This window comes from Labeo rohita, chromosome 9 (assembly GCF_022985175.1).
Source record: "Labeo rohita strain BAU-BD-2019 chromosome 9, IGBB_LRoh.1.0, whole genome shotgun sequence".
NCBI classification, from domain to species: Eukaryota; Metazoa; Chordata; class Actinopteri; order Cypriniformes; family Cyprinidae; genus Labeo; species Labeo rohita.
Window position 1 is genome coordinate 11,098,333 of NC_066877.1, and position 24,103 is coordinate 11,122,435.

Sequence of the window (24,103 nt, forward strand, 5' to 3'; positions counted from 1 at the left end):
AAGGCATCATGCTTTTAGAAAACCACTGCTCTACAGCATGGATACAGATTAGCTGTAAGGGATAAAATGGCTTTGCAGAATGAAACTATTATAAAATGATAAGAAGAATTTAATCTTTCTATATATATATATATATATGTGTAATTAAATAAAAAAATAATTCCGCCTGGCGATTGCAAATACAGAGTTTAATGTTTGAGTTGGTGCATATATTTACCAGAGGTGTATCCTTGTACATCCTGCTGTTCACTGTTAGCAAACAGTGTCATTCTAAGTACTTATGAGTTGCTAAGTAGGCGTTTAAAAACCTAATTTGCATAATTTGTGCTTCAGACCAGTTTGAACGCTTACATTTAAGTATGTAGCTAGCACATTTGACATGAAACATCACAAACCATGACTAATGTTTATAAGCACTTAATCCACAAAACAATATAAATGATTAATGTCTTAAGACATTGTGAACAAATTAATGCTGTTCAAACAAAATTAAACTAAACACTTTATAATAAGCCTGCATAATTACCTGAGGCAAAAGTTAGCATAAACTAACAGTAACCATAGGCTATTGAAACACTTTTGCAGCATTAATCTTTGTTAATTTTTATTTGTACTAACATTAAGCTACTATAAAACCTATAATAAATGCTATAATATTGTCTCATTTAGCTCATGAAATGTAAATATAGCTTACTGTAAAGTAGTACCACCAACGTTCAGATGAAAAAGCTCGTTTGCCATGTGTCGAATCTTGTTTTATAGCCTCAGTGATACTTGCATTCTGATAAGGGTGCACACTTAAAATCGATTTTATCCAATTTAAAATCATCGTTTACTACACGATTTTAATGCTACAATGTTAAAAAAAAAAATACACAAGATTCCTATCTTTATTTGTGTTTGGTGTTTTGACAGTCAATTAATTCTGCAAGTTTAAATGCTGAATGGTCTCTGTTGAGTTTTCTTAAAAACACACATGCCACAAGTCTTCCACCCTTGTTTGTAATGCAATCGTTTGGCAACAGAAAGTCAAACAGACATTTGGAGAGGAAGTGCACGCACTGTCTCGCTGAATGGAGTGGATTACAGTCACAGTATCTGAGCTGGATGTTTTGTCTTTAATTAATTCCTCCTGAAAGAATGGACCGAGATAAAGACGGCGCTGCGTCGTATGGGTAAGCTATCCTGAGAGCGGTTTTTCTTCATGAAGAAGAAATAATTAGTTTCTTCTTTATGAAGAAACTAATTAATCTAATAATTAGTGATTTGGCAGATGCTATATTATCCAAAACATAATTTATGGAAGCGCGTTTCCGCCAATTTCGAGTTTACATCTCGCAAGTCTGACTTTTTTTCAGAATTGTGAGATATAAATGCACAATTGCGAGTTATAAACTCACAATTGCGAGAAATAAAGTCAGACTTGTAAACTCGAAATTCTGACTGCCTTTGTATCTCGCAATTCTGATTTTTTTCTCAGAATTATGAGATACAAACTTACAATTGCGAGTTATAAAGTCCAGTTCTGAGGAGAAAAAAGACAAATATGTTCACAAAATTGCGAGTTTATATCTCACAATTCTGACTTAATTAACTCGCAATTGCCAGTTTATATAACACCATTCTGACTTATTATATATAATTCGCAATTGTGAGTTTATATCTCACAATTCTGAGAAAAAAGGTCAGAATTGCGAGTTTGTATCATGCAATTCTGAGAAAAATTGTCAGAATTGTGAGATAACACGTCGCAATAACCTTATTCAGTGGCGGAAACGGGGTTCCATACATCATATATATATATATATATATATATATATATATATATATATATATATATATATACACTACCGTTCAAAAGTTTGGGGTCAGTAATGGGGTTGTAATAGTCTTTAAAGAAGTCTCTTATGCTCATCAAGGCTGCATTTATTTGATTAAAAATATAGAAAAAAACAGTAATATTGCAAAATGTTTTTACAGTATAAAATAATGTTTTTTATTTTAACATACTTTAAAATAGAATTTATTCCTGCGATGAAAAGCTGAATTTTTATCAGCTGTTACTCCAGTCTTAAGTGTCACATGATCCTTCAGAAATCATTCTAATATGCAGATTTATTATTAGAATTATCAATGTTGGATAAAATCAACAGTTGTGCTGCCAAATATGTATATATATATATATATATATATAGTTTATATGCTTTTTTTAATTATTTATTAATAAAAAAGCCCAGTGGGTTAACTTGCCCAAAAGTGACATTTTTGGGGTTTCTACATAAACTTTCTGTCACTAATTCCAATTTTTAACTACTAGGGCTAATTTAAATGGTTAATTCTTCACCCAAAAATAAAAGTTCTGTGATTAATTACTCACCCTCATGTCGTTCCAAACCCGTAAGACCCATTTTCAGAACACAAATGAGGGTATTTTTGATGAAATCCGAAAGCTGTCTGACCCTCCATGTGACAAGGTTGAACCGCTCAATGAAAGGTCTTAAGGGTTTGGGACGACATGAGGGTGAGTAATTCATGACAGAATTTTCATTTTTGGGTGAATTAACCCTTTAAAGTAAATGATGGGAAAGGGAGACCAAAAAAAGGAAAAAAACAGGTATATTGATAGACTGGGTGGGGTTATTTACAGTGGTTTGATGTTCCAATGTGTTTCCACAGCAAAAAGTTTGGAATAAAAGTGAAGAAGAAACACAGGAAAGGACAGAAGGGTGTTGTAATCGCAAACAAAAATGCTCTAGGTAAGACCATGAAAGCAAACACAGTGTTACAAGAGTAAAGATGTAGAGCATTTCATGAGGATTAACTGCATGGTTTTGTTGACAGAGATATTCAAATCATAAATTCAGACATACAACAGCTGATCCTTACAAGTGTTTAAAATGCTTGTAAGCCAGTTCTCACTGAGCTGGTTTAATCTTTACATTTTAGAGGCAGAGCCTGAAACTAATCCTGACAATCCAGACGTGGTAGACGTACCACAGCCTGAACTCTCTAAAGCGTCCACCTCGGCACACGTTTCCCTCAGACAGACTGCTAATATTAAGAGGCACTTTTTGTTTTTCTCTCTAATATTTACAGTGTGATGTGTTATTAATTGTAGTTTATGTACAACATGTTCATGTTTTTACTTTTTTGGATTTGAAAGGTCTAAACCTGTGGCCAAGATCTTGGAAGGTGAAGGCAAACCACAACATTTCCAGGTAGAACTCAGTATAATTGGATTGAAAGTTGCAGTTTGAATGCCTATTCTTATTTCTTGTTTAAAGATATTAATATTCTTAATATTGAAAGAAATGCCAAAATCTGTTCTTCCTAAGATCTCCATCAACATAACAGAGGCTAGGCAGCTAGTCGGGGACAATATAGACCCTAGTGTCGTGATTGAAATTGGAGATGAGAAAAAGCAGACGTCTGTGAAAGAAGGAACCAACTCTCCCTTTTACAATGAGGTGATCATACTGTCTTTGATGGACACTTTATGATAATTGCAGGAATTTAATAACCATGTTCTTCTCGCCCCAACAGTACTTTGTGTTTGACTTCTTTTGCAATCAAAACATCTTTTTTGACAAAGTCATCAAACTATCAGTAAGTACATAGGCTACTGTATGTAATCAAAATGCTTTTCTTGATGTAACCTGCTCACATTAGTGCGCTTCTTCCAAAAGGTCATGCATTCAAAGATAATGAAGAGCTACTGTGTGGGAACCTTTAAGATTGATGTTGGGACAGTTTACGCTCAACCTGGTAAACACTTGGTTTGCAGTTGCTCACATTTTCTTCAACTAAAGGCATAAACGTTCAAAATCTGGTCTGAGATGTGGATTATTGGGTATTCTGCTTGTAAAACAACACTAAGTCTTGTCCTTGCTGTGCCAGGCCATCAGTTCATCAATAAGTGGGCCACACTCACAGACCCCGCTGACATCCGCACAGGGGTGAAAGGTCACCTGAAGTGTGACATCAGCGTGTCAGGAAAAGGAGATGTTGCGACACCATCCCAGAAGTTCAGTGATGCTGAAGAACAGATAGAAAAGTAAGATCTCTTATTTTAAGATTTTTATTCTGGATTCAGTGATGTTAGATATCTAAGAAACCATTTGTAATTTAATATACACTTTGCTGATTAAATAATCAGACCGTAAGATTTTTTCAGTAACTTTCCTTTCTGGAAAAATGATTTGTTCTCTTCCAGGCACCTTCTGCTTCCCGAAGGCTTAAACCCCGAACGTCCGTGGGCTCGGTTTTACGTGATAGTGTACCGTGCAGAAGGTCTTCCCAGAATAAACTCCAGTATTATGGCCAACGTGACCAAAGCCTTTGTTGGAGACACAACAGCTCTCATAGATCCTTATGTAGAGGTGTCATTCTTCGGTCAAGTTGTAAGCTCACAATCCAGTACTTAGACAAAACAAACACACTTAAAGGGGTAGTGAACTAATAATGAAAACATTATTACCATCATTGAGTGTTATTGTAGTATTATTTGTATGCTATTATAGGTTTTTTTGTATTTCAGGTTTCATTTTAATTTAGGTTTTAGCAGTTTATGTGTTTTTGTCATTTTTGGATCATTCCTGGGATTCGGTGCCTTTTGTGTCCCCAGTAAAGATCATGATGTTATTGCCTTAGAATCTTTAACAGCATCAATTTTAAAGTTGTCTTTGACATAAATAACGCATTTTGAACTTTAAGCGTATTTATATATATATATAGTTTTTTTAAATTTTAAACCACTAAATATCACCATTTTTCTATGTCCACCCTATTAAGGGGAATGGGTCAGTCCTAATATTCAGTGCCTTTTGGACATCATAACACTTAAAAAATTAAATGCATTTTTTAAAATCAATTCTTGTGTAATTATGGTAGGGAGGTCAGTCTTAAGTATATGAATTTAATGATCCGTTTACTAAATGTATCCATGCTGTTAGGTTTTCTGACTGAACAGGGTGGAAACTAACAGAGTGGATATTTTGACATTTTGAAAATCAGCCATTACACTAAGTCTGAGCAAAACAATGCTAACACAGAAGGTCTGTCAAATAAAGAACTGAATGTTTTTTTAAAATGCTACTTTTATGAATAAGAATTGCTGTTTACTTTATTTATATTCCCCTTAACAGGGTTGACATGTTGAAATTGACCACATCAAATTAGAAAGATAAAATAAGTAAAAACAGACAATTACCAAAACAGAGGCTCTCACCTTCCCCAGTTGTTTTCCCTGCAATGAAATGATGACAGCCATTTGATATGATGTAATTTCATTTTGCCCACTTTTATTTAAAAGGCCAGTAGTTGAATATAACAGGGTGGACAATATTTTGAGGGACAAGCTAAAAACCTTTATTATTATTATTTTTTTAATTTATTTAGTACTTGGAAAAAATATATACATAAGAGAAAACTATTGATATACTGATATACCAAACAACGTGAAAAATGTAACAAAATCACTCTTATTAAGTGCTGTATTCACTATGAAAGTGGTAGACGCAGGCCTGGGGACAAGAAAAATTGTGATATTTGGTAGTTTAAAATGCTGTAAAATGTTTAGAATTATTTAAAAAAAAAATTAACATGCTCAAAAGGTATTTATTTTATGTCAAAGACAACTTTAAAATTTATGTTGTTTAAATTTTAAGTCAATAATAGCATGATATTTACTGGGGACAGAAAAAGCACCGAATCCCAGGAATGACCCTTTTAGTCATTTTAGCTCTTCAGTTTTCTTTTTAAATAATTTTAGTCCCTCTGCATTTCTAATCTTAATTTTTTATGTGTTTCATCTATTAATTACATTTTATTTCAGCAATATTTCAATGACCCAAAAAATATATATATATATAGTTTTCCTTAAAAAATAACTACAGTGCTCTCATATCGTTACCAACTTGTATTTTTTTCCATAGCTAGAACAATAAACATGAACAAAATATAACATAAATTATGTCTACAAATATATAAATAGCCCTTACGTAGTCAGAGTCGCTGCCTTTTTGGGGTGTCGTGTTGTTGCACAGAAGTGCCGCATTTTAAAGGCGCCATATTAAGTTTAAAAAAGTTAAACTGTCACGCCACGTTTCAGTTTTCTTTAAGAACGCATCTTGCGGGTATGGTCTGTGCTTTTTTGGCAGTTTTTAAAGTTTGTTTGTTTGTTCGTAGCATGTTATTTTAGTACTATGGTATGATACTTATTTTCTTTATTTTCTGCTTGAAAGGGCAGGACATCTACTCAGAAGAGCACAGCAGACCCAGTGTGGAACGAGCAGGTGGTGTTTAAGGAGATGTTTCCTCCACTGTGTCAGAGATTGAAGATTCGGGTTCTGGATGAGGGAAGCATGAATGACGTGGCCATTGGGACTCATTACATTGATTTACACACCATCTCAAACGACAATGATGGAGACAATGGTTCGCTACTTCATTATATTGTTAAAAAAAAGATATTTTGTATCATAGTGGCCACAAAAATTATTTGAACACCTTAGAAATGTCTGAAAATTAAATATCAAACCAAGTAGCATCTTCAAACAAACTAATAATGAATTGCTCTTTTTTAGGTTTTCTGCCCACATTCGGACCGGCATGGATCAACCTCTACGGTTCACTTCGTAATTCCACACTGGTGGATGACAGCCAGGAGCTGAACGAGGGTGTTGGAGAGGGGGTGTCCTACAGAGGCAGGGTTTACATTGAGCTCAGTGTGGAGATCCTGTCTGGAGGTGCTCCTGACTCTAAATCCCTGCTTTCAAGAATCAGTCTGAAAGATGCCAAGGGAGGAAAAGCAGGGGCAAAAGATCCCAAAACTGGGACGGGACCTGGAGGTGAGGAAGAGAAGTCCAAGACTATAGGGCCTGAGGTGATGCCAGTGGAGCCCCCACAGAAGGTGAAGTTTTTGCAGCGGTCTTTCTCGTTTTTACACTTTCCCCCCTTTTTTTTTTTCCATTGTATTAACATTTCCATTACATTAACTTTAATTTAGATAAATGATGAAGACATGGAAACCTTCCTGCTCTTTGGCTGTGTGTTTGAGGCTTCTATGATTGACAGAAGAACCAGTGATAGACCTATCAGCCTTGAATTCACCATTGGTAAACATAACAGGATTTACATTTAAGATCATATATAACACACTTATCACAAATACATACAAAATAGGCTCTTCTACTCGTTTTATTCTACTCATGGTGGAGTTGCATTTCATGGTCAGCCTCTATACATATACGTATACATATAATATGACCCTTTTAAATGTGTACTTGTTTATTCAGGTAACTTTGGGAACTTAATTGATGGTGCTGCGCCGCCTCCTTCAAAGAAAAAGCCTGAAGATGTGTCACTGACCACTCCTCTGTTGGACACTGCAGCAACAATGCCATGCAAATCCACTACAACACCAGAAAGGCCACTTTTCGGAGATGCACAGAGGTGCTTAGATCAAACAACACGAACAAGCTTATATATTCATTAAATAATATACCTTAGTCATGAACAAAACTTGGACTCATAATCTTGTTTGTGCAGGCACTACATGCACTTACCTATCGGAGCGCAAAAGCCCTGTGTGTATATTTATAGCAGCTGGGAGGATCGAGCGTACCGACTCCATCACGCCAACATGCTGGACACAATTGCCCTGATGTTTGTATGTGATCCCTCAAGCCATTAGTGTTTTATGACATTACCATGTTTTCAGCTAGTAGTTCATGTGTTCTTTTTGTTTATGTTTATCAGGAGGATGGAGTCACTAAGGTGGCAGAGTTGGATAAAATGTTGTCTCCAGAAGCAGGGACTCTCATGCACCATGTTCTTCAAGAATTTAAAAAAGATGCCAGGTAGGTCTAAAAACCATAGGGATTCTCTGTGGAATTAAAGGGAAAGTTGACCCAAAAATGAAAATTCTGTCATTAATTACTCATTCGCCCTCATGTCGTTCCACACCGATAAGACCTTTGATATTCAGAACACAAATTAAGATATTTTTTGATGAAATACCACGTTCAAGGAAACATAGTAAGGACATTGTTAAAATAGTCTGTGATATCAGTGGTTCAACCTCAATTTTATGAATCTAACAGAATACTTTTTGTGCGCAAAGAAAACAAAAATAACGACTTTCATAGAAAAATTTTTAATTTGTGTTCTGAAGATGAACAAAGGTCTTACAGGTTTGGAACGACATGAGGGTAAGTAATTAATGACTGAATTTTCATATTTGGGTGAAATATATCTTTATTGTCTAATATTCAGTGATATCAGAGAAAAAGCTCTATAGCATTAATCATAAAATACATTTTTTAAAATGTTAGTAAAGTTTCATGTGCTAATACAGTATCATACCTTACAACATGACGGGGTGAAACTAATTTCTGAACAGCCAGTAGGTGTCACTATTCTGTTAGTTTTCACTTTTGCGTCACTGTTCTGCATTCTGAAAGTGTTTTCATAGCAAAACCAAGTGTTTGTCACAGAAACAAAGAGAATGTATTGCCCTATAAAAGGTTTGTTCACTCAAAATGAAAATTCTGTCTTAATTTACTCACTCATTCATTTTTTTTAGTCCATACAATGAAAGTCTGTAGAGTCCAATGTTGTTTTGGACCCCACTGACTTTAATTGTATGTACAAAAACAATTGGGACATTTTTTTTGTGTATGTTCCACAGACGAAAGAAACAGGTTTGGAAAAACATGAGTGTCCTAATTATGCTTATGCTGAATGTAATGGTGTGTTTATTGCAGTGAGTTTATTGCTTTTGCTGAAAAGAAGGTGAAGGGAAGCAACCTGACCTTACTGGACAAAAAGAGGCTCACTCTGTGCAAACAGGAGCTGGTAGATCTCTTCTCTGCATGCTTTCATTTTTTAAACACCTTTTTCTGTAAAACATCAGACTAATCCTGTCTTTTACTATGAATTATTGCTCATTGCTACTTTCCTCCACAGACTAGTCCAACTTTTTTATTTCACAACCAAAATATAAAATGTGTAAAGAAATTCATTTGTAGGTTCAATTAAAAAGGATCACAAGAACATTAATTCTGTTAAGTGTATTTAAAGGAATAGTTCACCCAAAAAGAAAAATCCTGTCATTAATTACTCATTCTCATTTTGTTACAAACCCACAACACTACCACGCACAAGGCCTAGAAAGGTAGCAAGGACATCATTAAAATGTCCATGTGACATCAGTGGTTATCAGTGGTTATGTGGTTATTAGTGATTATGACGCTATTTTAAACAATTGCTTACTATCTTTCCGGGTCTTGAACGTATCAGTTGCGTCGCTGTCTATGCAGGGTCAGAAAGCTCTCAGATTTCATTTAAAAATACCTTAATTTGTGTTCTGAAGATGAACGAAGGTCTTAAGGGTTTGGAACAACAAGGGTGAGTAATTAATGACATTTTTTTTTATTTTTGGGAGAACTAACTTTATAAACTTTGATTGGTAGTGTTTGTATTTTTGACTAGTCTTTGTTTTTATTTGCTGCTCTTCAGGAGAGCATGTCTGAAATAGCAGGAGGACTGCTTGAGCCCAAGAGGAGATCTTTGACTGTAAAGGAGATGATGCTGGAAGCCCAAAAAATTAAGAAGAAACTGAGATTCCTCGTGGAAGAGGTTGTTATTTTGTGTCATTGTTATATGCACATCTTTGATCTCTTACACATATAATGTAAGTGTCCATTATTACTAATATTTCTCTTCATCTCACGGCTTTCTCAGCCTCAACACACTTTACCAGATGTGTTTGTGTGCCTGCTCAGTAATAACAAGCGTCTGGCGTATGCCAGAATCCCTGCTCGTCACCTGCTCTTCTCACAAAGCCCAGAGCAGAGAGGCCGAGACTGTGGGAAGATTAAGACCCTGTTCCTCAAGGTCTGAACAGTGAAATCAAATGCAAATCATATAAAATAGCTTAAAGCTCTTATAGCTTTTAAAACGGAATGTGTTTTTCAGCCTCCAGTGAAGCGTGGACCAGGGTGGACAGTCCAAGCTAAACTCGATGTGTATTTATGGCTGGGAACTAGCAGAGATTCATCTCACATGTTGGAAAATCTCCCATCAGGCTTTGAACCGGAGCACATCTCATCTGAAGACAGGACTGGCCATCCTCCTGCTTATATACTCTACACAGGCAAGACTGCTCAGCACTCTGTGTTGAGTTTTTCTTTTAGTGTCCATTCTTTTTATCTGTAAAACATTGATTTGCATGTTGTCTTGCTGTTTGACCCTGTTGGTTGTTGGTTTGCAGAGAAGCACTTATTCCAGCTGAGGGCTCATATGTATCAGGCTCGTGGTCTCATTGCAGCAGACAACACTGGACTCTCAGACCCCTTTGCCTGGGTGTCTTTTCAGTCCAACAGTCAAAGCACTGGTGTAAGCATGAGTTTATGTGATGATGCTGTTAACTGCACCAGTATTTTCTGTATTCAAATATTCTTTCACTTGTTTAAATTAGATTTAACTCTATCATTATTATGCAGAGAACATTATAGAAATAGAAGTGCAAACAACAACATGTCTAGATACACACACACTACCAGTCAATAGTTTTTGAACAGTAAAATAATTAAAAAAAAAAAAAAAAAACAGTAAAATTGTAATTTATTCCTGTGATCAAAACTACAATTTAAGCATCATTACTTCAGTCTTCAGTGTCACATGATCCTTCATAAATCAATCTAATATGCTGATTTGCTGTTAAAAAAACATTTATTATTATTATTATTATTATTATTAAAATTATTAAAACAGTTGAGTACATTTTCGGGATTCTTTGAGGAATAGAAAGATCCAAAGATCAGTATTTATCTGATATAGGATGCTTTAAATTGATCAAAAGTGATGATAAAGACATTTATATTATTATAAAAGATGTTTATTTCAGATAAATGCTGTTCTTCTGAACTTTCTATTCATCAAAGAAACCTGAAAAAAATCTACTCTACTAGCTGTTGTCAACATAATAAATGTTTTTTTATTTTGAGCAGCAAATCAGAATATTGTAACGATTTCTGAAGGATCATGTGACTGGAGTAATGATGCTAAAAATTTAGCTTTGAAATCACAGTAATAAATTACATCTTAAAATATGTTCTGATGGTAAAAATATTATGCATCAAAAAATTATTATAGTTCTATGAAAAAGTGCAAGAGATAGTTTAACCTTATAATGTGAAAAGGTAATTGGTATTTCTTCATATTGTAATTTTTTAGATCATCAAGCAAACATTGACTCCCACATGGAATCAGCTGATCCTGATGAATAATGTGTGTCTGTATGGAGGGCTTTATGATATAGTCCAGGAGCCACCGCTAGTTGTGATTGAAGTGTACGATGATGATGCAGTGGTGAGGAAAACACATTCACTTAAGTATACAGACTACATATGTAGGTCTTCTCCTATTGTAGATTGTCCTGTAATTCAATAAACCATTATATGCATCTGAAAAAAACTGCTGTTTCTCTTAAATATTTTGAGCTGAAGCAATGGGTTGTTCTATCCAGGGGATAGAGTACCTGGGGTCGACAATGGCTGTTCCTGTAGTCAAACTGTCAGATGAACAATACTCCCCACCTCAGTTGCAGTATAGCCCTCTGTTCTGTGGCAGCCTGTCAGGCGGAGACATTCTGGGAGCATTTGAACTCCTTCAGGTCCAGTCTTACAAACACGACACATCACAGTAATGTGCATTTGAAGATGTGGTTAAATCTGCTGTTTATTAATATTACTATTACTGCTACTACTCCTGCTACAAATAACAATTAGTTATTTTTATGTTCTACTAACATTTATAATCTCATGCAGAAAGTAATATGCTGTCTGCTGTTTGTCTTGGCGCGTGATCCTGTAGATCTCAAAGTCAGGAGAACACACACTTCCAGATTTAGATGAGCCAGATGGAGGGGTTACCCCAGTACCCTCATACATTCGACCTGTGCTCTGCAAGTACAGAATTGAGGTGAACAATCTATGACTTATGATCTTATATGTGAAGTAAGTATATATGTGAAAAAATGGGTAAACACTTCATTAGCATTCATATGAAAGCACATTGCTTTGCTCTCTAGTTTAGCTGTCAATTGTAAAAATGAAAATATTTCAAGCAGTTAATTGTAAACATGTTGCATATCTTTGCATAGTGTGAGAAAGCTTTTGGGGTGTGTTTTTGCAGTCATTAATTCCATACATTGATAGTAAACATTTTTTGTGATAGTAAAGATTTATAGTCTTTAGTTAAGTTAGAATTAGAGGTCAACCAATTATTGGCCTGGTTGATTATCTGTGCCGATATTAAGCATTTTTATGGTCATCAGTATCGGTCGTTTTCAAAACCGATCTGCCGATAAAATCATTTAAAAGCATTTAAAGAAAGTTTTTGTCAGAGCCATTGTTGTTCTTCATTTTGACATTAATTTTAATTTTTACACCAGGCATATATATTGGTTCAAAATATCAGTTATCAGCCTACTTGATCTGTAATAAACGGTATCAGCATCTGCCCTGAAAAGCACATGTTGATCAACCCCTGATTTAAATCCCAAGGGCATCATTATTCTTGAAAATAATTTATGACTTGATTGATTTCATGAGTTCATGAACAGTTTCTAAGCTCCCGTATATGCAAAATTATTGTATATTCATTTATTGTATTTGTTTTTTTGTTTGTTTTTTTATTAAAACTGTATAAGGATTTTTAAAACATACTTACACTACCAGTCAAAAGTTTTTAAACAGTAAGTTTTTAAATGTTTTTTTTAAGTCTCTTCTTCTCACCAAGCCTGCGTTTATTTAATCTAAAGCTACAGCCAAAACAGTAAAAAAATTTTTTAAAAACTTTTTAAAATAACTGTTTTCTATTAGAATATATTTTAAAATGTAATTATTCCTGTGATTTCAAAGCTGAATTTTTAGCATCATTACTCCAGTCACATGATCCTTGAGAAATCATTCTAATATTCTGGTTTACTGCTCAAAAAAAAAAACATGTATTGTTGTTATTATTATTATTATTATTATTATTATTATTATTATTATTATTATTGTTATTATTATTATGTTGAAAACAGCTAAGTATATTTTTTCAGGTTTCTTTGATAAATAGAAAGTTAGAAAGTTTCTTGAACAGCAAATCAGAATATTAGAATGATTTCTGAAGGATCATGTGACTGAAGACTGGAGTAATGATGCTGAAAATAGTAAAAATAGTAAAAATATTTTAAAATTGTGCTGTTTTTGCTGTACTTTGGATAAGGCTTGGTGAGCAGTAGAGGAGAAGTCTTTAAAAAACATTAAAAATCTTACTGTTCAAAAACTTTTGACTGGTAGTATACATACAAGATAGATTAAAATAATTCAGGTTTAACTACGTCATTGCATTGTATAACTACAGGGCAATTCCTATAAATCCAACACATTCTTTCTTTTAAAATTTGGCTTTTAATTTGCGTTTTGCTAGATGTATTTACATCTTTCATATGTCGACATCTTGCTTCGAAACCTTTGTTAGTCAGACCATTTTCGTTTGGCGTCAAACCACTATATCTCAAATCAAAATCTTTTCCCAAAAGTGCTGTGAATTCCTTTTAGTTTTATAAGCATCTCTCAAATGCCATTCAATATCTGATCAGTATTTACACAAATAGACTGCATGGTAGTAGCTGGAAATAGTCTTGTGGTCTATACTGTACCAGGTCTCACTATTATTAGGTGTTACTACATTTGCTTTTAAAATTTTAGTGTGATGTGTAATGAAGATTTTTTCCAGTGTGCACTATTAATGTTTTGTCTGTACTATGAATACAAGTATTGTTGAGTTTGTGTTTCTGTGCACTGCAGGTTTTGTTCTGGGGCCTCCGAGAACTGAAAAAAGTTCAGCTTTTATCTGTCGATCGGCCCCAGGTTTTTATCAAGTGTGCGGGAGGAGGCGTAAACTCTTCGGTGATACAGAGTTACAAGAAAAACCCAAACTTCACAATACTTGTAGATGCCTTTGATGTGGTAAGTCAACTGCTGCAATAACAGGGTATACGGTGTTGTCCCCATCGCTCTGGTCATGTGATTCCTCGCTAAGCATTCAGCTGATCTCAGCATGTCCGTGGCTGCTGTTATCTCTCTGTAGGAGCTGCCTGAAGACGAACACCTCCTCCCTCCTCTCACTGTCACTGTGGTGGACTGGAGGGCCTTTGGCCGGAGCACACTTGTGGGTAGTCACATGATCAACAACCTGGCCTTATTCAAACACATCCCTACACCTGTTCAACAGCCCCTACCAGAGCCCAGAAACATAGCAGGTAACACACGTCCCATTTAATAAACTGTCACGTCTTTTCAACTAAAAATCTAACACAATCTAAGCTATCCCTCTAGCATGAAATAAGTAAGTCTTGGAAAAATATTATGATTCCCAGCCCCCAATTGTAAATAACCCCAGATGGTGCAGGGATGCTTAATCTGCCTGTTTTTAAATAAATACCTAAACATTCTGAGTAATTAATAAAAATGATTGTCCAAATCTAATTAAAAGTATGGTTTCTTTTTGGCCTGTAGTGGCTCAGCTGTCTCTGCAGCAAAGTGTTGTGCCACCACCCAATGAGGAAATCGCCATTGAAATAGAGCAAGAGGAAATTATCGCCCCTGCCCCTAAAACTGAGCCAGACGTCCAGGAGAAGAAGGTTTGTTTATTGAGTTGGATAAACTAAAAAAATTGAGAAAGCATCACATTAAAGGAAAAGTTCACTTCCAGAACAAAAATTTACAGATAATTTACTCACCCCCTTCTCATCCAAGATGTTCATGTCTTTCTTTCTTCAGTCATAAAAAAACTTTGGTTTTTGAGGAAAACATTTCAGAATTTCTCTCCATATAGTGGATTTCTGTAGTGTCCACAAGTTTGAACTTCCAAAATGCAGTTTAAATGCAGCTTCAATGGGCTCTAAACAATCAAAGCAGAGGAAAAAGGGTCTTATCTAGCAAAATGATTAGTTATTTACATTTTTATATACTTTTTAACCTCAAATCCTTGTCTTGTCTAGCTCTGCGTGAACACTGTGTAATCCGGGTCAATACAGTTAGGATATGTCAAAAAACTCCCATCTTATTTTCTCCTCCAAATTCAAAATAATCCTAAATCACTTCAGAAGTACCGACCCAGTTTTTACAAAGTGAACATGCAAAGAAGATCAAACGCCCTTTACAAAAAAAGGTTAAACAGCAATGTAGGATGATTTTTAAGTTGGAAAATGAAATGGGAGTTTTCTGACCTACTCTAACTGTCTTGAACCAGACGCATACATATCACAAAGCTAGACAAGATGAGCATTTAGGGTTAAAAAGTATAGAAATTGTCAATTTTTTTAGAAAATAACCGATCGTTTCTCTGTCCCCGATTACTAAAAGCAGATATTTAACCCTGGACCACAAAACCAGTCATAAGTAGCACAGGTATATTTTAGCAATAGCCAAAAATACATTGCATGGGTCAAAATTATTGATTTTTCTTTTATACCAAAAATCATTAGGATAAGTAAAGATCATGTTCCATGAAGATATTTTGTAAATTTCTTACCGTAAATATATCAAAACTTCATTTTTGATTAGTAATATGCATTGTATTTTGATTATATTGCACCCTCAGATTCCAGATTTTCAAGTAGTCTCAGTCTCAGCCAAATATTGTCCTATAGCATAACAAACAATACATCAGTGGAAAGCTTATTTATTCATCTTTCAGATGATATAAATTTCAGTTTCAAAGAATTGACCCTTATGGCTGGTTTTGTGGTCCAGGGTCACATATGTGCAAGTGGAAGCACATAAACACACGCACACATTACCAATCGCCTATGGCTATAAATCTCTTCATCAATGCCAGGTATCAAAGAAGAGCAAAACAAGATCTACGAAAAGAAAGAAACGCACTACAGCTGATGAGTCTGCAGATAACGTCATTGACTGGTGGTCGAAATACTATGCATCAATGGAGAAGATCCAACTGGTAAGCTTCCAAACTAGTAAAAAACACTTTTTGTTTGTTAGCAGCAGTTGGTCTTATTTGTCTTTTTTTTTTTTGCTGCTTCTTTCTCAGGCAAAGCAAAAAGAAAACAATCCATTTCCACTGCTCTTCGAAAATAGTAAGTGACATCTGAGTTTACTCCAGAATCAGTTTTGTCTTCTGGATCATGTAGACAAATCATGCTCCAGCTTTAGTCAAACATGACCACGTTATGATGTATTTCAGTAACTCCTCTGGAGAACATTATTTCCGAAGGATTGATCAGTCTGGGTAAGAATGAGTGTGAGATTGCCCCTCTTTCTTTGTTGCGGTCAACAGGATTGCAGAATGTTTTGACCACTGAGCAAACCCTGTGCATTTGAATGGGATTAAAGGAGAAGTTTACATACAGAACAAAAATTTACAGATAATCTACTCACCCCCTTGTAATCCAAGATGTTCATGTCTTTCTTCAGTCATAAAGAAATTATGTTTCTTGAGGAAAAAAAATTCAGGAATGTTCTCCCTATAGTGGACTTCAATGATGCCCGCAAGTTTGAACTTCCAAAATGCAGGGCTCTACATGATACCAGATGAGGAATGAGTGAAACGATTGGTTATTTTAAAAAAAAAAAAAAGTGTATAATTTCATACATATTTACCTCAAATGCTCATCTTGTCTGCGATGCACATGCATAGTCTGTGTAATCCGGGTCAATACAGTTAGGGTATGTCAAAAAACTGCCATCTAAAACGGCAATGTAGGATGATCTTGATATAGGAGAAAAAAATGAGATGAGAGTTTTTCAACATACCCTAATTGTGTTGACCAGAATTACACAGACTACGCATGCACATCACAGAGCTAGACAAGACGAGCATTTAAGGTTAAAAAATATATAAATTGTACATTTTTTTTTTTTTTTTTTTTTTAGAAAATAACTAATCGTTTCGCTAGATAAGACCCTTCTTCCTGCATTTAAGCTGCATTTTTTAAGTTCAAACTGACAGGCACCATTGAAATCCACTATATGGAGAGAAATTTTGAAATGTTTTCCTCTAGAAACATAATTTCTTTTTACGACTGAAGAAAGAAAGACATGAACATCTTGGATGACAAGAGGGTGAGTAAATTATTAGTACATTTTTGTTCTGGAAGGTCTGGAACTTCTGTTTTAATTTGTCTACATATTTAAAACTTTTAAAAAAGAAAACGCTGCTCACACGAAAGATCACACAACATTTTGCAATCCCAATGAACCCAGATCTGCACCTCTCTTTCTGGGTTTTGTACACACATACTAATTTTCAGTAGTTGAGGGTTGGTAAGATTTTTTGTAATGTTTTTGAAAGAAGTCTCTCATGCTCACCAAAGCTGCATTTGATCAGCAATACAGTTAAACTGTAATAATGTGAAATATTACTATTATTTACAACATTTCTTACTTTTAGTGTAATTTAAAATGTAATTACCACAAAACCAGTCATAAGGCTCAATTTTATGAAATTGAGATCAGAAAGCTGAATTAATAAGCTTTGCATTGATGGTTTGTTAGGATAGAACAATATTTGGCCGAGAAAAAAAAAAATACGTTTTTATATATTTACAGTAATATCTTCATGGAACGTGATCTTTACTTAATATCCTAATGATTTTTGGCATAAAAGAAAAATGTATCATTTTGACCCATACAATGTATTGTTGGCTATTGCTATAAATATACCCGTGCAACATGGTTTTGTGGTCACACATATTTTTTTTTTTTTTTTTTTTTTTTGTGCTGGTTTCTGTACATAAGCAGACCATTTAGTTGAAAACTTCGTTTCTGTGACATTACACATTTCTTTACTGTCAATTTAATCTTGTTAAATACAAGTGTTAATTTCTTTCAAAAACAAACCTTAATGACCTACCGATTTACTGATTTTCAGTGTATAAATGCATTAATTGTGTTTGCCTGGTGAGGGTTAGTATGTCAAAAACCTTTAAAGTCTTCTAGACCGTGTGCAAGTTATTTTGATATGAAGTTTTTGTTTTTGTATATTGTTCTTGTGGTATTTTTAGCTTCAAATGTTAAGGACAAGAAAAAGGAGGTGAATTTCAAGAGTGTGATAGAACAGCCCAGGCTTGCAACATTACAGGTAAAATGTGTCATTACAATGCTTAGTTAACCTGCAAATATTGTCTATACGTTAAATAAGGATTTATCCATTAAATGGATGTGCAGACTCACCTGTCAATCTCTCCAGGTGTATGACAAAGAGCTGGAGGCTGAGTTTGGCCCTTTTGACGACTGGGTTAAAACCTTTGAACTCTATCGAGGAAAGGCCAATGAGGAAGAAGGTTCTGCTGATGATAGATTTGTTGGGAAGTTTAAGGTAGGTTAAGGTTTATGGTTTAAGATTTCGCATGAAGTACCATTGGAGGCTTTTTAAGGTCCAGGTGACAGAATTCCCATCACTGATTGTGCCATCAGGGCAGGTTCTGTCTGTACAAGCTGCCTGAAGCGGATGGGGAAGAGGAGGAAGGATATCTGGATTCTGGGCAGTTTAAAATAAACCAGGGTATTCCTCCAAACACACCAGTTGAAGTCCTTATCCGTGTATACATAGTTGCAGTAAGTGCTTTTCATATTTTTGATTCTGGAATATTGATGCTAATTAAAGTACTCACTGGTTCATTTTGATCATTGTTGCTTATTATTTGTTTATGCTTTAAAATAAGATACATCTAGTTTTATTGGTAATAGTTATTTCTGGTATTGCTGGTCAACCAGTGTGGGCTGGTACATTAAACTAATCAAAAGTGAGAGTGACAAGTATCGAAGTATTTCGAACAAATGCTATTCTTTTGAGCTCAATATTCTTTGACATGCTCAACAGTGATACAGTCATTTGCCCTTTTTTTTCTACCCATTTTAGGCCTTCAACCTGCACCCTGCAGACCCAGATGGCAAAGCAGATCCTTACATAGTGCTGAAACTAGGGAAAACTGAGATCAAAGACAGAGACAATTACATCCCAAAGCAGCTCAACCCAGTGTTTGGACGGTAAACGAGCATGATGATTGAGAAATTCTCTTCGAACCTCTATCTTTCTTTAAGATTAATTCTCTCTTTATCTTCCTCTGCTGTTCAGATCCTTTGAATTTCAAGCCACTTTCCCTAAGGAATCCCTGCTAACTGTTCTCATCTATGACTACGACATGGTTGGCGGTGATGATTTGATTGGAGAAACACAGATTGATTTGGAGAACCGATTTTACAGTAGGCATCGAGCTACCTGTGGTCTGCCTGCTGAATATGCCATGTGAGTATATCATAACATTTTCAACATTTCATCTTCTCAAGTTAGTTTCATGCTTACCTTTGCTGATCTTATGTGACCTAGTGAAGGTTATAATGCATGGAGGGACAGCATCCAGCCAACAGAACTGTTGATTAAGCTTTGCAAAGAAAACAGACTGGACAACCCTCACTTTTCTCCAGGACGCATTACCATTGGCAACAAAGTTTTTACAGGGAAAACTGTATTTGCTGATGAAGGTAGGTCATTTTTTTTTTCATGATTTTGTTGATTGATAATTAAAGCAGTAATGTACCATATGCATTTGCTGCTGTTTTACAGATCAGATGGTGGAGTCATATGAGCACCTGGCTCTAAAGGTGCTGCACAGGTGGTCTGAGATGCCCAATGGGGGTTGTAAACTTGTGCCAGAGCATATTGAAACTCGTGCACTCTACCTCAGGGACAAACCAGGGATAGACCAGGTAATGTGTGTAGTTGTTTAGAGGTCTATGTAACCTTAATGTACTAAGAATGCATATATCAGTAATTTGGGTGGTGGAGTGATTTTGGTAAATGTGCATTTGCATGTTTTTCAGGGTCATCTGCAGATGTGGGTGGACATTTTTCCAATGGATATGCCTTATCCTGGCCCTCCTGTGGACATTTCCCCTCGCAAACCCAAAGGGTAACAACCACTAAACCATCTTACTGGGTTGTGTTTATAAAATTAATACTTGTTTGACCCATCTAATGTGTTTTTTTTTTTTTGAAGTTATGAGCTGAGGATCATTATCTGGAATACTGAAGATGTAATACTGGAAGACACCAACTTCATAACAGGACAGAAGTCAAGTGACATTTACGTCAAAGGGTGACTGCAATAAATACAGACAATCTTTAATTATTTATACATTGAAAAAGCCTCCCAATATGCACTAACTTTTGAAAGTATGGAGTCAGTGAGATTTTTTTTGTTTTGTTTGGTTTTTGCAAGAAATTAATACTTTTATTCATCAAGGATGCTTTAAATTGATCAAAGAATCCTGAAAAAAAAATATTATGGTTTTCACAAAAATATAAAGCAACTGTTTTCAACATTGATAATTAGAATGAAGGATCATGTGACACTAAAGAATAGAGTAATGGCTGCTGAAAATTCAGATTTACATTAAAAAATATTATTAACAGAAACTTCAATGGGGATCAACGGGTCGAAGGTCCAAACTGCAGTTTTAATGCAGCTTCAAATGACTTTGAAACCCTGGTGCTCTCAGATCCTCATCTTCAATTTCTCGTGTGGTACCTCGGATTCGACTAACTACTATGGGTGCCAGATCCTTTAGCTATGCTGCCCCCCCACTTATGGAACTCTCTTCCCCTTGATATCCGCAACAGCGACTGTTTGGTGACTTTTAAAAAACGTCTTAAAACGTATCTTTTTAGACAGGCTTTTTTATAATATGTTTTCAGTATTTATTGTATTTTATTTTTACATATGGAGTGTTTGTTGTTTGTTTTGTTCTGTGTAGTGATTTTGTATTTTTTGTATTAACTATTCTTCCTTTTCTTGTGAGGTGACCTTGGGTGTTTTGAAAGGCGCCGTTAAATAAAATGCATTATTATTATTATTATTATTATTATTATTATTATTTATTTGTGTACTTTGGTTCAAAAAGTTAAAATCTTCTGACATCGTTGTTTTAGCTTTTATAAAGGGCGTTTGCATGTTCGCTTTGTAAACTGGGTCAGTACTTCTGCCTACTTCACGCATGACCTTTCCAACGTAATGCGTAAAATCAAGCTAGTGCAAGATGAGCATTTGTGGTTAAAAATTAAGTTTTAATTTTTTTTTTAAATGATTTATCTTTTTGCTAGATAAGACCCTTACTCCTTAGCTATGATGGTTTAGAGCCCTTTGAAGCTGCACTGAAACTGCAATTTGGACCTTTAACCCATTGAAGTCCACTATATGGAGAAAAATCTTTGAATATTTTCCTCAAACTGAACTAATCCTTTAAAAATCTTACTGACCCCAATGTTTTTCTTCAGGTGGTTAAAGGGGCTTGAAGATGACAGCCAGGAAACTGATGTCCATTACAATTCTTTGACTGGAGAGGGCAACTTCAACTGGCGCTTTGTGTTCCCCTTTAACTACCTGCCGGCTGAGAAAGTGGTGGTGGTGCAGAAGCGAGACAGCATCTTCTCTCTGGACAAAACTGAACAGAAGATCCCTGCAGTCCTTGTTATGCAGGTGTGGGACTTTGAGAGGCTTTCTTCTGATGACTTCTTGGGTAAGAAATTTCTTTTGCTTAAAGGGATGGTTCACCCAAAAATGAAAATTCTGTCATTAATTACTCACCCTCATGTCGTTCCAAACCCAGAAGACCTTTGTTCATCTTCAGAACACAAACTAAGATATTTTTGTTTCTGACCCTGCATAAAAAGTTATTTTTGTTATTAATACTTCATGAAGGTCATTTTTATGTGTCCGTAGGCTCAGTGGAGTTGGATCTGCATGGGTTTCCACGTGGAGCTAAATCAGCTAAAGCTTGTAAAATGGAAATGCTGACAGAAATCACGGACAACATCTCCATCTTCCAGCAGAAACGCTCCAAAGGCTGGTGGCCCTTCGTTAAAGCTGGAGAACTCACAGTGTGTGAATTTAATTATTTCACTGAAAGAAAAATTGTGAATTAAACCCTCAGCGTGAAGCTCAGTAGCTCCATTTTTGCAAACATGGACAATCAAAACCTGCCTTTTGACCAATTTATTCTAAATGTAATTCTTTCCATAGGGGAAGGTAGAAGCAGAATTTCATCTGGTAACAGCTGAAGAGGCAGAGAAAAATCCAGTAGGACGTGCACGCAAGGAGCCAGAGCCTCTAGAGAAACCAAAGTAATGGGGCTAATACACTTAACGCCCATTTTAAGATGTTTTATTCACATTATTACTAAGGCTGTCAATCAAATTAAAAACATATAGGCCTGTATGTGACCCTGGACCACAAAACCGGTGTTAAGTAGCACGGGTATATTTGTAACAATAGCCAACAATACCCTGCATGGGTTAAAATGATCAATTTTTCTTTTATGCCAAAAATCACTTAGATATTAAGTAAAGATCATGTTCCATTAAGATGTTTTGTAAGTTTCCTACTGTAAATAATTCAAAACTTAATTATTGATTAGTAATGTGCCTTGCCAAGAACTTCATTTGGACAACTTTGAAGGTGATTTTCTCAATATTTAGATTTTTTGCTCCCTTAGATTCCAGATTTTCAAATAGTTGTATTTCAGCCAAATATTGTCTTATCTTAACAAACCATACATCAGTGGAGGGCTTATTTATCAGCTTTCAGATGATGTATAAATCTCAATTTAAAAAAAAAAATTGACTAATGACTGGTTTTGTGGTCCAGGGTCACATATAATAAAAAAACAAAAATTGCATGATGTGTTTTGGAGCTTGTGTAGGAAGTTCACTGTATGTGTGAATTACATCTAATATCAAATTTTTACTTTTTTTCCTAGTCGTCCAGACACATCCTTCTCCTGGTTTATGAATCCTTTCAAATGCTTCTTTCACTTGATCTGGGGGAACTACAAGAAATACATCATTGGTGGACTGGTGCTGTTGATCGTGGCCTTATTCCTGGTTCTTGTCTTCTACACCCTACCAGGGGCAATTAGTAGTAAGATAGTCAATGGGTAATTGACTATCAGACGCCCTCATAAAGTAACTGGACACAAATGAGCAGCATAAATTTAACTTGTTATTGTTGTTTTAATAAAGAACACATTTAAAGGTAGAACTAGCTTTGTTGAATTTAAGAATGTTTTATTTAATATACACCAACAAATGTAACATTTCCATGCAACATTAAATGTTTAATAATCTTTAAACAACATAAAACATATAGTACAAGAAAATGTAGGAAACAAATGTTTATTAATCATCACATCCTACTTACTGTAAACAGTTAGACTTTGTTCTACTGTAGAGCTTCGAAACTATTTAAATGATTATGAAGTGACTTTCAAAATGGTGGCAATAACTTAAAAATGAACATCTGTGTAAATACAATGACATAAAACAAGCGAGAACAACCCCAATGAGTCAATGTAATGTAAATGTGTGATCATAGTCTTTGTCAAACACATTGTGTATTGCCTTATATTGATACCAGAAATTATCTAAAAATTGTTTTATTTTCAGCCAATTGAAATTTCATGTCATTTCTTATAATACTAATTAAACTCTAGCACTGGTAGTATGAAATGTAGTAAGAAATGTAGCTTTATGAAGTTGTATTTCAGTTATTAAAGTGTGTTTTTTGATCTTTAAAGCTCCAGCTCCTGAATTATGGTATATCATAATATCTTATTTGCATTTTTTTTATAAGTCACTTTCGTGAATAAGTGAATCAATAACCGAAACTGATACGGTTTACAGTTTTCCCCATTACTGAGACAGTAACTCTACTTGTGAGCATTTTATCAGAAAAATATTCCCTACCTTTTCATACCAAAACATACCATTACATCAGCCATCAAAACACAGACTAATTTCCAGAAACTATAAACAGCATTCGCCACTTTTTCTGTTAAACCACATTTGCCTGCTGAACATCGAACACACATCAGCTTACACAGCAATTTTGCAATCTGTGCTCATTTAGAAAGCAGTGGCATTCAACGTTTTTTGGTCAACGATGTCTTTGCTAGAAAACTTTAGGCTACAAAAATGAACAAGGTATATTTTAATGAATAGACCAAATTAGTATTTCAAACCTCCTTGA

The 24,103-nt window shown here is 35.1% G+C and overlaps 1 protein-coding gene across 1 annotated transcript; it reads left to right on the top strand.

The window, feature by feature from the left end:
- The first annotated feature begins 149 nt into the window (after positions 1-149).
- Positions 150-23,644, top strand: fer1l6 (fer-1 like family member 6). Its single transcript, XM_051118540.1, has 42 exons — positions 150-1,175; positions 2,677-2,756; positions 2,947-3,064; positions 3,164-3,218; positions 3,336-3,467; positions 3,544-3,606; positions 3,687-3,765; positions 3,898-4,054; positions 4,214-4,400; positions 6,243-6,435; positions 6,585-6,910; positions 7,007-7,115; positions 7,296-7,452; positions 7,549-7,669; positions 7,759-7,859; positions 8,766-8,856; positions 9,520-9,639; positions 9,745-9,897; positions 9,979-10,156; positions 10,274-10,398; positions 11,239-11,373; positions 11,531-11,677; positions 11,878-11,985; positions 13,863-14,024; positions 14,146-14,317; positions 14,574-14,698; positions 15,898-16,020; positions 16,111-16,156; positions 16,264-16,308; positions 18,083-18,159; positions 18,268-18,396; positions 18,495-18,635; positions 18,940-19,067; positions 19,156-19,326; positions 19,408-19,562; positions 19,645-19,787; positions 19,902-19,990; positions 20,078-20,176; positions 21,355-21,596; positions 21,800-21,957; positions 22,100-22,200; positions 22,836-23,644. Exons 1-42 carry the CDS (start codon positions 1,141-1,143, stop codon positions 23,014-23,016), a joined length of 5,457 nt encoding a protein of 1,818 aa, XP_050974497.1. The 5' UTR covers positions 150-1,140; the 3' UTR covers positions 23,017-23,644.
- Positions 23,645-24,103: the final 459 nt, after the last annotated feature.

Coding starts and splice junctions, on each gene's coding strand:
- fer1l6 (XM_051118540.1), top strand. CDS start 1,141: ATGGACCGAGATAAAGACGGCGCTGCGTCGTATGG. Junction 7,860..8,765: donor GAATTTAAAAAAGATGCCAG/GTAGGTCTAAAA, acceptor TGTTTATTGCAG/TGAGTTTATTGCTTTTGCTG. Junction 14,318..14,573: donor AGAGCCCAGAAACATAGCAG/GTAACACACGTC, acceptor TTTGGCCTGTAG/TGGCTCAGCTGTCTCTGCAG.